General features: G+C 35.6%; 1 protein-coding gene across 1 annotated transcript; it reads right to left on the bottom strand.

Moving 5' to 3' along the window:
• Positions 1-552: 552 nt before the first annotated feature.
• On the bottom strand, positions 553-1041 carry LOC141640916 (uncharacterized). Its single transcript, XM_074449595.1, has one exon. The coding sequence runs from the start codon at positions 1039-1041 to the stop codon at positions 553-555; it is 489 nt and encodes a 162-aa protein (XP_074305696.1).
• Positions 1042-17425: the final 16384 nt, after the last annotated feature.

Here is a 17425-nt window from a genome sequence, read left to right as displayed (position 1 = left end):
GTCCATAGGTCTCCATCTATATGGCGGCTACTCTAGCTCCCTTTGGAGATCCTCCTCATGCTTGCTTAGCTTTTCCTTTATTCTCATGCCTTAAATTCAATAAGAAGGGTGAGAAACACAACTAGTATCTTAATATAAAGTTGAGTTGGAAAATTAATATCAATATCATAAAATTTTGGAAGAAATATTACCTACTGGAGTCACACGTCCAGCTTCGATGTCTTCCAAATATTTGGGGCAATTGCGCTTCCAATGGCCTATGCCATTACAATAATGGCATTTGTCATAGGGTTTGACTCCCCTTTTGGGTTTGGAAGAGCTATTTTCAATAGCTTTCTCCTTACCTTTGTAGGAAGTGGGCTTCTTACCCTTGTTAGAACTTTTATTAAACTTTCCCTTACTCTTTGCATTGATGTTGAGCACATCCGTGCTAGTGCTTGCATCAAGCCCCATGTCCCTTTCGGCTTGCACAAGCATTTTGTGCAACTCATGGAGATCGGTTTTTAAGTATTGCATGTTGTAGTTTACTCTAAACTGAACATAGCCCTTGATTCAACTTAAGGAGTGAAGCACTCGGTCAATCATGAGTTGTTCGGGGATCTCAACCCCTTGCAACTTGAGGGTCTCAACATACTGAATCATTTTGAGCACATGAGGACTCACTTTTTGTCCTTCTTTGATATTGAGGTCAAAGAATTGGGAAGCCGCTTCATATTGAATAATCCTAGGAGCTCGTGAAAACATGGCACTCCTTTGAAGATCGGGTTCCATGGAGAAAATCAAGACATTCTTGACCGTGGCAGATTCTTTTTGGTAGGTCTCAAAGGCCTCCCTAACCGCGGGTGTTGACCTAGTAATAGGAGTAGCGGGAGAAGCCTCGGTAAGGTATTTGAGCTTGTCATCACCTTCCGCGGCTAAGTGAAGTTGCGTATCCCAATCGGTGAAATTCGAACCATTCTTTTCGAGTTTGCAACAATCCATAAAGGACCGAAGCCATGAAACGGTACTGAGAGGTGGTGCGGACGAGCTAGTGAATGCCATTGTGATATTTCAATTCACTACAAAATATGAGATGAAGGAAAAATTAACATTTATCGTAAATTAGACTTGTTAATATTTTAGACAAGTTTAGCATTTATATAATGACCTCCACCCAATTATATAAACGATTCCAAGATCCAAATTCATATTAGCTTGATTGTGGGACAACGGTCCCTCTACAACTTTTACTAATACAACTAGGTGGGTTAACTTGTTTAACCGATTCTACACTTAGAACTCTTGGTCGTTGAATTTACACTAAGTTCATCTTTAGCCCGAACCTATTGAGACAACGGTCCCTCTAATACTTTCGTTGAGATCAACCAAATTTCGAAGTGTAATAACATTTTATTACCCCACTTACCCAACGTTAAAAGAAAGCACCCCGGTATAATATTTCAGTACCGTATTGTACTCCTAATGAAATTGGGATTCATGAGTTCCTACTATTTGGTAAGGCTAAGTCTCAATTTTTATAAAATGTGAAGGTCTTTTCAATTTATTATCTATCTCTTTTAAGCGAACTAAATTAGTGATCAATCGATAATTATAATTGGCAAGGTCGATGGTTCGATATAAAAGATATGCATGTGATGTTATGGCGATTTGGCATGCATGCAAACATATAAAGAAAGAAAATGCAAAGAAAAACAATTTCCTAGTATGGCCTTCCTAAAATAGAAAATTTAATAATCCATTACATATTCGTAAACCAACTCCTTTGGCCGCTTGAACTTCATGTGGCACGCCTCCCAAGGGAAACACCGTCTTAATCGGAACTCGTTTCTGAATGGCTCCGTCTTTAGGAAACTCCGAAATTACAAAATTATAATAAAATACATAGCTATTCCTAATTTGTAATATAAATAAATCTATTAAATTACAAAACGGTGATGTGAAAACACATTAAAATTACAACCAAATCGATGTTCGCTTTCATTACGGGAAATACCAATTAAAACTAAGGCCATACTAAGACAAATTACATTATTCAAAATTAAATAAATTTAAATGACATTCATCCCTGAAATTATGCAACAAAATATATGTATTCAAACATGCAAAATAAATGTCCCAAATCGCCTTACTAGATTATATCGTATATAGCTCGTTTTTTATGGAAATACGTGATCTTTAACTTATTAAAATCTCTAATTAATACTTAAATCAAATTTAAGGCCAAGTTAATTATACCAACTGATTTAGGACTCAAAAATGAGTCTCCATTAAAATTTGACGATAATCAAACTTGATTTTATATTGTTGCTCATATTTAACCCCATTTATCATAACAATTATGAAATAATTCCAAATTTCATTACAATAATCTAAAATTTTGAAATTTAAATTTTGAACATTCTGGAGTATTACCATGACCCTCATAATGTCAAAAAAATGGGCTAAAAAAGTTCGAATTAATTTAGAGAAAAATATAGTTGCGATTTATCGGTTTTATCAAATAAAATGCCTAAAGCATACAAAAATTACTCTAATCAATTTTCTAATCTTAAATCTGGCATGCAAGACATAAATGCAACTCGTTTTAGCTATATTTAGCTTATATAATCTCGATTTATTCCATTTTAACCATTAAAATCATAAATCATGCAAAATTAATCGAATTAATCTCAAATTTTACATACAATAAGTAAAATATGCATATATTAAAATTTCATGGTCAGAATCGAAGTTTAACTATTTTTAGTCAATAAACTATCATTTTACTCACTAAAATGTAATTATTATACTAAAAATCATAAAAATGAGCAATAAACTTCCATAAAACATTTAAAATTACCTAAAACATTTTAGAACCAGAATGTAAACATGCATAAAAAATTTCGTGCATTTATCGTACTTAAACAAATTTTTCCGTTTTTATTTTAGTTATCTAATAACTCTTAAAAAACATAAAACGATTTACATGCAATAACCAAAGCTCTGATACCAATTGTTAGATTCATAAAACCTTTTATTAGAGTCATCTAATATAGATCTAAGTTACTAATTAAATTAGATGTTGTGGATCTAGTTACATACAAACATATAAAATAAAAGGTAAAAGGAGAAAACGATTTTTCCTTACATTATAATGAAACGTAAATGGGCACAAGGTTGAACTCCTTTCAACCTTGTTCTTGAGCTATGAATAATACAATGATCCTCCAAAGCTTCAAACTAGAAACTCTCTTATCAATTACACCCAAGATTTTACCCAAAAGATTCTTAATAATATTAACTAGATATTGTCTATAAATATTATAAAAAGACAATCAAAAGCACCATATTTCACCATCCCTATATTTAAGTTCATTTTATCAAGCCACATCACCATCTATATTTTAATAAAAGAAAAAGGAAAAAAATTAAATAAACCTATTGCATTAAACACACATTAGAGCACAACAAATATTAAAATTTGGCCTTTTAAAGTAAACTAAACTAAATATTATAAAAAGACAATCAAAAGCACCATATTTCACCATTCCTATATTTAAGTTCATTTTATCAAGCCACATCATCATCTATATTTTAATAAAAGAAAAAGGGAAAAAATTAAATAAACATATTGCATTAAACACACATTAGAGCACACCAAATATTAAAATTTGGCCTTTTAAAGTAAACTAAACTAATATTAAATTTTAAATTTTGTGGTTTTACTGTTAGAATAAGTTATACGACAAATAAAAATCACATTACACCACTATATACCCTTAAATTAAAATTAGTTGGATACATAAAAAGAAGTTTGAATAACGAGTTCTTTGACATATGTTTTCATATATCTTTAAATATTTTAATAGCGTAGCAAAATTAATATTGTACATCGTATTATCGTACTACATGGATAATATAGAGTATTTCATGTAAACTTTTCTAAAGTCACGTTATTCAATAATATAAATAAAATGTACTGCAATGACAAAAAAACCAAATTAAAGCAAAAACAATTGTGTGGTACGACAAGTGAGAAACAAACAGAAATAATAAAAAGAAATCAACAAACAAACAAAATTTATTGCGGTGAAAAAGTAAATGAAAAAAAATATAAAAAATAAAACACATCGAGCATTACATAAAAGTTTTTTTTTTTTTAAAGAAATGTATACCCTACCACCAACCCGACATGCACCTCCTAGAGACACTGTCTTTTTTATGCTGGGTTTTCCAGAACCACCGCGATTCCGCGAACGAAAGAAAGCCTTAATAAACAAATACATAATAAAATAGAGGACAAATAAAAACAATTTTTTGATCATAGTTTCTAATAAATAAATTAATAACATATTGTACCGTCAATTATATAAATCTATAACTAAAAAAAAGGTTTTTTCCTAGCATATTATGATGCTATCTCATCTGCATGTAAAATTATTAAACTAACCATTCCTCATTATACATAAATTAACTAATTAAATTCCTTACAAAAATGTCATTATTTCTATATTAAATTAATTGTGTACATTAAATATTCATTAGTTAAAAAATTCAAAGAGTGATGTAAACTATACAAATCACATCTAAGTTTCATATTTTAGATTAAAATTGTCATTTTAATTGAAATTTTCATAAATAAGCGTGTTAATGAATCGATTTAGGTTTTTCGTATATTTCTTACTAACTTATTTCGTATGATGAAATTTTGGTTGAAAAGGTTATATATTTTTCCTTTGGTAATTGCTAAACTTAATTTTTCAAAAAATGTACCACTTAAAAATTACACATTCATTTAAAACTTATTTAAGTAAGTACGAAAAATTTCAAAAATATTAGGTGCACAGAAAAAAAAAAAGAAAAAAAAAACCTAAATTAATAAAAACTTTTTATTTTCCAAAATCATAGTACTTAAAAATTACGCATTTATTTATTTATTTAAGCTTTATACAAATTAGTACAAAAAATTTCAAAATATTAGTTGCAAACACAAACCAAAAAAAAACTAAATTAATACAAACTTTTTATTTTCCGCTCATAAATTTGGTTATCAATCTAGCCTATTTATTTAACCTTTCTTCTTTTAATTTAATTGGGTGGCCTTTTTGTTTTCCCTTAATATTATTATGCTTTGTATTTATGTTACCATATATTTTTTTTTAAATCTTTCTTCTTCCCTCGAATAAATTGTTGAAAATAATTCGAGAACTAATTACAAAAACTTTCTTATATAAATGTTATGATAATCCTAATTTTCATTTTTATTCAAAAAATTGGTCGGTATCGTATAAATAGAAAACTAAAGAATTATTTCACTTTTTATTTTTATTATGTTTTAAATTAGTAGTTATAATCTTATTAAGTTATTATTTTTGTGTTTCTGTTAAAATTGTCGGAGAATGACATACTCACATTATCAATAACATTGAATAAAATTGAAAAATAATGGTTATTGTCTCTTTAAACTAATGTATACAAATGAAAAGTGTACTATATAAATACATTATGCTAGTTAATGTAAATTTAGATTGTATTATTCTTAGATTTAAATAAGATAGTTTGAAAACTGTGAAATTTTATTTGTTTATACAACCATATTTGTATAGTATACTATAGAAAAAAACATCGGTCTTTGATGAAAATAAGTTTTACACGTATTGAACAGTCATCACTTAATTCGAGGTTATAGTGATACGTTATTAAATGTATTTGCCTGCCTAATATCTTCATTCATGTGAAATTTAATATCAATATGTTATTTTACTTTTCACCAAAATATAATCACACATTTTACATTCCACAGTATGTAACACAAGGCAACAAAGATATCAACATATCCCAGATTAATACGACTACGTTTATGAGTAGTGAGTTTACACAGTTAGACTCAAACGCACCCGTGATTCTCACGAGTATAAAAACTAGTTAAGAATTAAAATCCCTTAATATTATTATTATTACTACTCTAGTAATATTAGATAATAATGTGTGATTGTGTGAAAATTTTAGAGAGAAGCATATGCAAAAAAAGAACTAAAAAAAAATGAGCAACTAATTGCCCCATTTTATGCTCATAAAACCGGCTCCCCTAGGCCACTAGTGGGCTATTTTTTTTCTTATTTTATTTGCATGCTCATGTAGGCAATGAGTGTTTTAGGGTAGTCTTTGTCATAAGCATGAAACTAGGTAATACGATTACTTACATGGGGTTGATTAAAGAAAAAACAAAAAATAAAATGTTGTCCCACAACATGTTATTTTCGGCCATCTTAGTATAAAATGGACCATTTTTATTTTGTATTATTTGTCACACAAACATAAGATCATTTATTTATTTATCTTACATAAATAAGTATTAGTTTGATCATATAACAATTATATAATATAAGCTAATAATTAATATACACTTAACTTGTTTTGTATGGATTTTGCGCAAAGCGAAATCAGGTCAGGGTAGGTCTAGGCAGGGTTAACTAGCTAGAACTTATCTGTGAATATGCAGGGCAGGGTACGAAACCAGAAAAGCAAAGTAAGGCAAAAAACAATAATAAGACAAGGAATTTGTACGTAGAAAACCCTTAAATGGGAAAAAACTACGGGCACCAAGCCAGGAGAGGATTTCACTATAATATTGTGTATGTAGCACTAATGATCGTAATATAGTTCACGTATTGTATGAGAGAATATTGTATGCTCTTTTATGTGCTATATTGTGTCTTGCAAATAAGCTCCGAGTGCTCCTTATATAGTCCATGATGAACGGCTGTCAGATCTTCTACTTTAATGCTGAATATTCCTTCTTAATTGCTCGGATTAATACGCTTTATTGCACTTTTAATTGCTGTCTTTTATTACCAAATCTTCTCCATTAATGCTCCAATTATTGTCCGAATATTATCAATAATATAGTCATTGAATTGGTCAAGTATTGTCCTTATATTTTGTCCGTTGTCCTCTCCATGGCTGGCGCCTGTCTTCTTGTACTCTGGTGGCTTGACGTCCTGACACCCTGATTGTCAGGCTACGGAAGAATATCATCCTGACACCCTGATTGTCAGCCTTCAGGGCTAGTTGCAAGCTTCCTTTCTCTCCACTTATGGTGGATGTCATTAAAGAAATCGGTATGCCTTCCTACCAACTGATGCCTATGGTGTGGAAGGTGGTCTACTCTGTTGAATACCTATACAAAAAACACAATATTCCCTTCTCCTTGGAAGACTTGAAGGCCTTCTATGTTGTCAGGACCAACAGTCCTGGCCAGATCAGTTTTAAGGCCAGGCCTTTAGCCGCTCCTCTTCTCAGCAATTTGGACAGTGGCCATGATAAGAATTGGGCTGCTGAGTATATGTTTGTCAGGACCAATTTTATGGGTCCTGACCTGGCGTACTTGAACTACGATTCCTGTGTTGGTGGTGAGTACTTTGAATTTTTTCTCTTATCCCGCATATTTATTTGTTAGTTTTAAAGAAAGTAAATAAACTTAAATGACTTATACCTCTTTTGTTTGCAGTTGATGATTGGTCCAGTGAGATCGAGTATCCTATTGCAAGCATCTCAGCTTTCCTTGCATTTCCTCAATTGTAGAGGACTTGGCCTCTCTGTTGTGGGGCTGGTCATCTTCCTCGTTGCCTGAAGACTGAAGGTGCTGCCAGGGTGCCCAAGCCTTCGAAATCTGTCAGTGCTTCTACTTCAGGCAGTAAGTCTATTTGTTCTCTTTTTTTACTTTGCTTTTCTTTCTATTTTGGCTTTTTCATGCGAGTCTGTCTTTATTGCTAATATAGTGTCTCGTGTTATAGCCACTAGATCATCCACTCGCCTTGCCACGTTTGGTATGGCTGACCTTTCTGCCAGGTTGGCCTAGGTCAAGGAGGAGAGTTCTCAGGGCGGTGGTGACACTGGGCCTGTCATTGATTTAACTGAGTTGCCTACTACACCCAAGGTCTCACCTGCTCCGGTTGCTCGTGTTGAAACAAGTTCGGCAGCCCAGAAGAGGAAAGTGGAGGAAGTTGATTTGTCTGCCCCAGTTAGGGAGGTGCGTGTCAGGGTGGATAATTTGGAGGCCTGAAGAGGGATGATTTGCAGTTCAAGCTTGATGATGCTTCCCTGTACTTCTTCATCAAGGGGAAATTGGCTGCTATGTCAGAGCCTATGGAGGCCAGGGCAAATTGGAACCCTGAAGCTGAGATGGCCTTTACCGCTTCTAAATATCCTGACCTACACAATATGGGCAATGAACAAGAAGTCGACTCTCCAGGGGAGTAGGATGTTGATGCTGATGAGGAGCATGATGTTGGGGCTGATGAGGCCAAGGGTGGAAGTGTTGATGTTGTCTCAAAGGGCAAGCAATAATTTTATATTCTTCTTTGATGGTATTGGCCCATCCATGGGGGATGTCCCTGGAAAGACAATTTTATTTTCTTGTTTTGCTGTGTTTGACTGGTCAGGGTGATTATCCCTGGCCTTAAAAATTATTTTGGTGCCTTTGCCTCAGGGGGTAAGGGCTTTATAAATATGATGGTAGTGGCCTTCATTGGCCCACTTTGCTTATTTCTTGATGCCTTGTTATTTGTTGTTTTTGTTCAAAATTTCCTTAATCCAGCAAGCTTTATTTCTTCAGACCTGTTAAACTTTTAAGTTTCTGAATCTGTTAACCTGTTTTTTCAGTTTTTTGTCCCTGTCTTGCGATTAAAGCCATCAGAAGCCTTTCAACGACATATGGCTTTTACCTTAGCGGTTGAAGGAGTGCGAAAACCGGCCTGTCAGGAGGGCTTATGTCCCCTGCCTGACTGGAGGGCTTGGTACTCGGCTTGTCGAGAGGGCATTTAGACTAATGGTCGGGATAAAACACCCTTGCACCGTCTTGCTGCGTCCAACCGGTTGTAGATGTGTGCAGCAAATAGTCAGGTCAGGTAATTATTTCATGCCTGATTAGTCCTGCTATTCACCGTATCCGGTGATGGTTACCAACTTCATTTGGCACTGCGGGGTGCAAAAATTAAAAATGTACATAAATAAGAAGTCTAATGTGTAGTAGAGTAGCCCTCAATCCTGAATATTTATGCATATAGTCATTTATCATGTATAATTGTTCAGGTTTCAAGTGAAATGAGAGAAATTGAGTTAGTTGCATATATAGGCATGGATTGCACATAGAACATGTGAGACACATAATTTTTTAGGTAGAATGTCAGGGTAAAACACTGATAGTAAAGATGTGATTTTTACCTGATCAGGCCAGAATACAATTTATACATGGAACAATTTCAAATGAACTACATTCCAGGATCTTGGGATCATTTATCCTTCTAATGTTTGGAGCATGTATGCTCCTTGTCCAATGATAGAGTCAATTAAATAGGGGCCTTCCCACGTCGGGGCTAGCTTGTCTGCTGATTTTTCTTTCTTTTTTGGACAAACTTTTCGTAGGACAAGGTCTCCTTCCTTGAAGACTCTAATCCTGACATTTTTGTTGTAAGTTTTGGCCACTGTTTGTTGATATGATGCCATCCTGATTTTGGCAGCTTCTCTTAGTTCTTCTGCAAGGACTAGGTTGTCTTGCATCAGCCTGCTGTTTGCTTCAACATTGTTCTGGCTATATCTTGATGGTGGCACCCTGACTTCTACAGGGATGACAGCTTCACAGCCATACACCAAATAATAGGGTATTTGGCCTGTTGATGTCTTTGGAGTTGTCATGTCTGCCCATAGCACTAATGAAAGTTCTTCAGATCATCTGCCTCGTCTTCTCTTCAGTTTCTTCTTTAAGCAGCTTATGACTACCTTGTTGCTAGATTCAGCCTGACCATTAGCTTTTGGATATCCAGGGGTGGATGTGACCAAGTTGATATTCCACTCTTGGCAGAATGCTTTAGTCTTTTTCCCCATAAATTGGGTCCCGTTATCACACACTATCTCTGATGGGACAGCATATCTGCAAATAATATTCGTTCTGATGAAAGATATCACCTCCTTTTCAGTTACGTGCCTAAAAGAATCAGCCTCGATCCATTTGGAGAAGTAGTCAGTCATATCCAACATGAATACTTTTTGTCCTGGAGCTACAAGCAGTTTCCCTACAATATCCATGCCCCACTTCATGAATGGACAAGGTGCAGAAATTGAGTGAAGTAGTTCAGATGGCTGGTGTATTATTGGTGCATGAATTTGACAGGCTTCACATTTTGAACAATATTCCAAGCAATCAACCTTCAGTGTTGGCCAATAGTAGCCTGTTCTGAGTACTTTACTTGCCAGGCTCTTTCATCCTTTATGGTTGCCACAATGTCCATCGTGTATTTCTTGGAGTACTTGTCTAGCTTCATCAGGCTCTAAGCATCTCAAATATGGTCCAGCCTGGGATCTCTTAAATAAAGTGTTATTGATAATAGAATAGGTTGAAGCTCTGATTCTAAAAGCCCTTTCTTCATGCCTGCCCAGAGGTAATACTCCTTGGAGGAAAGGTTTGGTCCAAGAATTATTATCTTGATTAACAGGGTTGACTTGTTCAGCTTTACTAATAGCTAGCTCTAATAAGTGAACAATTGGTATTTTATCAAAAACTGAGGGAGTAAAATTTGAACCTAGGCTGGCCAAACCATCAGCCTGGGTGTTCAGGTCTCTTGGTATTTGGTCTATATCAAATAAAGTAGATTTAGCGGTAAGGTTTTTTGCATACTCTAAATATAAAATCATTTTTGCATCCTTTGATGTATAAATTACCTTTATTTGATTAGCATTAAAAGTGAATCAGTTTTTACCTTTAAGTTTTGAACACCGAGGTCTAGACATACCTTTAGGCCTGCTATCAGGGCTTCATATTCTGCTTCATTATTGGTAGCTTTGAACTCACATCTTACAGCCTGAGCTATCATGTCTCCCTGTGGCGATTTTAGTACTAAACCTAACCATCCCCCCTAGCATTCGATGCCCCATCTATGAACAAAGTCCACTCTTGGTCTGGGGTTTTATTTTCTAACTGGTTAACTTCTTTTTTCAGATCAGGTTCTAGGTTAGGGCAGAAATCAGCCACAATGTCTGCTAAGGCATGTGACTTAATTACTGTCCTGGGTTCAAAGGTAATGTCATATGTACTGAGCTGAACGGACCAGTTAGCCATCCTACCTGACAATTCAGGCTTTCGTAGGACAGATTTTGTGGGTAAGTTGGTCCTGACTATGATAGGGTGACACTCAAAATAAGGACGCAGTTTAGCACATGACATAATTAAAGCTAAAACATATCTTTCAAGTAATCCATCCCTCATTTACTTACATAATAGACAGGATGTTGCTGGCCTTCTTGTTCCTTTACCAGGACTGCACTTACTGTTAGGTCAGTGACAGATAGGTATACTGACAGGGGTTCTCCTTTCTCTGGTTTAGCCATTAAAGGTGGAGATGACAGGTATGATTTTAAGTCCTGGAAGGCTGCTTCATGCTCAGGTATCAATGGAACTGTTTATTTTTTCTGAGCAGAATGTAAAATGTTTTACACCTTTCAGAGGATCTTGATAAGAACCGGTTCAGGGCAGCTACCCGACCTGTCAATTTTTGAATATCGTTGACAGACTTGGGTGACTGAAGTTCCAGGATAGCTTTTATCTGTTCAAGGCTGGCCTCTATGCCTCTTTTTGTCACCATGTATCCAAGGAACTTACCTGCAGAGACTTCGAAGTGGCACTTTGTAGGGTTGAGTTTCTTGCATGTTGTACTTTTCCAATATTTGAAATGCTATTTCCAAGTGCTTCATATAATCTTCTGCATTCTTAGATTTTACTACCATGTCGTCTATATAGAACTCCATGATATCACCTATTTGATCCTTGAACATCATGTTGACCAGGCACAGGTACGTTGCCCCTGCATTCTTCAGGCCGAAAGGCATGGCTGTGTAACAGTATATGCCCTGGTCTATAATGAATGCAGTACTTTCCTAGTTAGTAGGGTGCATCATTATTTGATTGAATCCACTGGAGGCATCCATGAATGTCAGCATCTCATGCCCTGCTGTGGCATCTATCATGGCATCAATATGTGGCAGGGGAAACGGATCCTTAGGGCAGGCTTTGTTCAGGTCAGTGTAATCTACCCAAACTCTCCATTTACCATTTTTTTCTGCACAACAACCACGTTAGCTAACCATTCAGGGTACATTACTTCCTTGATCATTGCCATATCTAGAAGTTTTTCCACTTCTTCATTAATTATTGCATTTCTTTCCGGTGCAAATTATCGTCAATTCTGTTGCACATGCTTAAAAGATTGATCAATGTTAAGTTTATGTGTAATTACCTCAGCACTAATTCCAGTCATAACAAAATGAGACCAAGCAAACCAAGATGATTTATTTTTAAGAAATTTTACCAGTCCTGGCCTGACACAATATGGGGCGTCAGACTCTACTAGAACATACCTGTCACGATACTCAGGTTCTAGGATTACCTGATCTGTTTCCATCCTGGATGGCGCCACATAAGTGCTCCTGAAAGGGTACGGTAATTGTATGCAAGAGACTTACCTGCCTTGGAAGGCTTTAAGGCCATTGTGTAGCATTCTTAGACTGCTTTGTGTTCTCCTTTGATTGTGGCTATGCCCCAATCTGCTGGTACCTTGATACATTAGTGATAGGTTGATGGTACTGCCTTGACATTATGGTTCCATGGTCTGCCCAAGATTACATTGTAGGACGACAAGCAGTCCAGGGGTCCAAATTTCTCATAGGATGAGACTCCTTCAACATAGGTTAGAAGATGAATTTCTTCCAATGTGCTTTTGGTTTCTCCACTGAACCCTACCAAAATGCTGGATTTCTTGATTATTTTATCTTCACCAATATTCATGGCTTTCAGTACATCAAGCATGATCAGGTTTACTGAGCTGCCTCCATCTACTAGGATCCTCCTTACTGTAGCGGTTCAAATCTGCATAGAAATTACCAGGCCATCATGATGAACATTAGGAATTCCTACCAGGTAACAATCACTAAAAGTGATTGATGGGACATGATTCGGTTTGCAGGGTGATGTAGTCCTTGGCGTCATGGCTATCGTTTTTGCTGCTGAACTGGTCAGGCCACAAATTTTCAATCCACCATATATGAATTTTACTTCATAGATTGTGGGTGGTGGAGGAAGGTTGCGGTCTTGCTTTTGCTCCTGGTTCTCCTTGCTCTGGTCTGCATTCATGCCCTTTGTCCTGATTAGGTCCTTTAGATATCCGGATTTCAACAAGTAGGCCATTTTTTTTCCTCAGGGTGCAGCAATCATCTGTTGTATGTCCAATGTCCATGTGGAATTCGCACCACTTGGAGTTGTCTCTCCTAGGGTTGGGATTTTCCACCTTCCTAGGCCATCTTACTTCTGATCCCATGTTTTCAAGTCTCTGGATCAAGCCTGCAATATCAACACTGATGTTATGTTCTGAAATAGGTGGGAAAATTTTAGCCTTACCTTGATACTCATATGCCAGGTTGACTTTTGAATGGTCTGGCCCGGAATATGGAGTAGGTCTGTAATTTTTTCCTTTGTTGTTCTTCCTATTGCACATTCATAGTCCTTTAATCCACTGGATGATCCGACTTTGTAGCTTTTGTCTTCTTCCAGCCTGATATATGCAAGGGTCTTGGCCTGGACATCTTCGAAGGTATGACAAGGATACTTAGTGAGTTCATTGTATAGATCACTATGAGGTAGTAACCCTTATCTGAATGCCTCCACTGCTGTTCCAATGTCACGCCTGGGAATAAATACTTTTTCCTTGTTGAACCTGGCGAGGAATACCCTAAGGGTCTCCTCTAGCTTCTCTGTAATCCTGTAAAGATCACTGTGCCGCTTCTCCAACTCCCTGTTGCTTGCAAACTGCTGGTTGAAGTTGTTGATCAGGTTGGTAAATGAATGGATGATCCCGGTTGGCTGGTTGATGTACCATTGCAGAGCAGGTCCGGTCAGGGTTGTTCCAAACGCCTTACACATGCAGACTTGCCTAAACTCACTGGGATAAATGCAGCTAATATTTTCTGTTTATAGAGAGCTACATGATTTTGTGGATCTGTGGTCCAATCATAAATCTTCATAGACGGAATCAGAAATTTTTTAGGCAGATCCACTTTTGCTATTTCGTCTGTAAAAGGCGAATCAACTAACTATTAGGGGCAGCTTCCTCTAGGCTGGCAGGAACTCCAGGTATCTTTTCGAATTTTTCATTTAGTTTCGTGATTTCCTGGACTACTGCCATCAAGATGGCTGCTGCAGATTCATCAGGTTTTTCATTGTTATTATTTGGCTCGGCATCACCATCAACGTTGATAAATTTAGAGCCACTTGGACTCCCAATGCTGGAGAAATCAATGTTTTTGATAACTGATGCAAATGGTGTTGGGGCTGGTGTCCTTAACAGTTAGTGCAAGGACTTATAAATCTCTAAAAGGATCAAAGGGTATACTTTTGTATCATAATCAGTTGATCCACGTTTATCAATAACGGTTGGCTTGCTAGATAAGTTTGACGTTATTGTCATACAGATGGCGGTGATCAACTGGTCCCTAAAAGTCACACCTATAGGATACGTTTGAGTGATGTGACGGTATGAAAATACAGTCATATAGATGCCAAATTTGACTAACCGGTTAGTTACGAGTTATTTGACTAATAATTAGTCAAAATGTGATGTTGAGATATTATATTTAATACGGATTAAATATCATGGGCTAAAGGCGAATTAACCAGTTAATTCGTAAAATTAAATATAAGCGTTTTATATTTAATTAAATGTATATTGAATATAATTATACAATACTGTTTTGTCGGACATGTATTAATAATTCAACTAACCCGTATTATTAGTTGATGCCTTAATTTCCGATAACCGATAACAGTTTATAATAAAACCGCGTCATATACATTTAGAATTTAACGAACCGGACCACGAGTTAAAACCAAGAGGAAGTGGAAGCCCACTTCCTCTTGTGGGCTTCGGTTTTGCCGAGTGAGAGAGCACAAAAGGGAGGGTTTCTCCTCCCTTCTAATCTAATCATTTTCATTTGTATGAAAACTAGGGTTTTGGGAATTGTGCCTCTCGAAACTCGGATCTCACATCCAACACAAACTCACAAAACAATCCCCTCGATATTGCAAGGCAATTAGGGGATTCTCTCTAGCACAAGGGCATTACTCGGATATCTTGGGTGCAACGATTAGGAGGAGATCTAACTTGATCTCTCATTGCCTTTTGCACTAGGACCGAAGGTTATTTCTATAATTTTTATCGTTTTCATTGTTAATTTCGTTTCATGACTATAATTTACATATAAATTTTGCGTTATAATCCTATAAAGAAAGGGTTTTATACGGATCTAACCCTACAAGTGGTATCAGAGCGAGGCCACGCAAATTTTTCTATGTGATTTTCATCAAACGATATTTGAATCGATGATTTTCTTCAAAAAAATTGTCTCGGCTGCATTTTTTTTTACTCGGCACAATTTTTTTTGTCTCGGCAATTTTTATGTTGCTGCGTTTTTTTTTTGTGTTGGGATCCGTGTCTAGTTTACACGGTGATGATTGTTTTGTTTTAATTTTGATTGCATATTGTTTTGAAATCGATATTCATTTCAATATGTTTAAGATGCATCAAAATGATTGCATAAAATTTCGTGTGGCACAAAATTTTTGTCTCGAAAATTTCTGAAAACCGTGTGGCCTCATGTCTCGGCCTGTTTTTCTGTTTTTACATTGATTTGCGTGCTACACATTTTGTTTAGATCGTTCGATCTCAAGTATTCAATCGTTCTTCACATGTTGCAATTCTAACCGATAATTATTGCAAAATGTTGAAGATTAACAATTGTAGTGTGATTTCTATACGGATTAGATTAAAACTACAATTGTGTTTTTATCAAACCGTTTTGTTTTGATCCTTTTTGCTCACGTTTTGAGCCGCGTAAATTTTGTTTTTTGCCTCTTGTAGCTCTCGGCATTTCTGCCGGTTTATAAAAAAAAAAAAAATTTTTTTTGGCCCCTGGTACTGTTCACGTACAGTACAGAAAAAAAAAAAAAAAAAAAAAAATTTCCTTGTTTTTTTTTCGGCCTTTTTAATGCATAAAACGTTTTTATGCTCTCGCTTGTTAGTGAAACGATTCACCCACGTAAAATAAAGTTACTTTAACATGATTTATTGTAACGGATTATCTCGGATTAAAATTAACTTGACTAAAGCGGTTTTGTCATGTAATTTTAATTATCTTTGGTGGTTTGGATAAAATTTTAACATAATTACGGAATTATGTCACGAATAAATTTAATTTTAGTTGATGCATTTTAATTTATCGTTCTTGTTTATATTTTGAATGTTTTGAATGCCTTCTAATTACGTATTTAATTATTTTGCAAACAGTTGTAACTTAGTGTGGCCTTAGTAGAACGTGTTACCGTAATGATGGAACACGGTCTTGGTTGTATTTTGAGATCTCGTATCTCCTTTTTATTTCTTTTAATTACAGTTTTTTATTTAGAATGTAAATATGTTTATATTTGTAAATTTTAAATTGTAATTTTTGAGAAGACTAAAGATGGAGATCGGATGCTCACTCCCGCTACATGGATGAAGATGGAACATCAAGACAAGCTTTTCGGGTCCAACGGTGGATTCCAAAGTTGTATTTTGTTCTTTTTACTAGGATAGGCCACACTAGGAATTTTTTTATTTACGTATTGCATTCATTTATTTATTTTATTGTAACGATAGTATGCATCATTTTCCGCCTAAAAACCAAACCACCTAATAATTGCATGAAAACTGACACATATAGAGGTCACGAGTTAGTTTTCTTTGACATTCGCATGTCACACGATTTTAAGCCATCACCCAAATTAATTCATTCACGCAAACGCTAGTTATTCGTTCACTTAATATGAATTATAATTTAGTTGATGGGATCTTCCTCGTATAAACAAAAATTGAGAATAGTCTTTATAGGTCAAACTCCAATGAGTCCCTTCTTCGTCGGTAGGCATAATATGACCCCTTCTACGTCGGGTAAGTTGGAACCGATTGACCTATTTTATCTCAACACTATGGTCACTCGTACGATCCTGTGACTATGGTGGACTATAGATAGGATTTACGGAAATCTATCGACCAAGAGTTCTTCCGGAAGAATTAGCTAAACAGTTGGCTTATCAATTTACAGAAATTGAGTCTTGGGATCACTTGTATCATTCTTGAGGGAGATCAATTATGCAAGTGCGAGAGTCTACATGTTTAAAAAATGAATTTTAAAATAGACTTAAATCACCTCGATGAGTTGCTTATTTCGTTTTGTTTTTTCTTTCTTTTTCAGTGTAGATCACGTTCTTTAAACTGCAAAATAACAAATGGCTGGTTCTGCTGATAACCCAATGCCAAGTGCCACATTGGACCGTGAGTCCTGGCTTCGGATCTTCATGAATCGG

Source organism: Silene latifolia, chromosome 2 (assembly GCF_048544455.1).
Source record: "Silene latifolia isolate original U9 population chromosome 2, ASM4854445v1, whole genome shotgun sequence".
Lineage (NCBI taxonomy): Eukaryota > Viridiplantae > Streptophyta > Magnoliopsida > Caryophyllales > Caryophyllaceae > Silene > Silene latifolia.
Note: the sequence above shows the minus strand (reverse complement) of the source record. Positions and strands in the feature narration are given on the sequence as shown.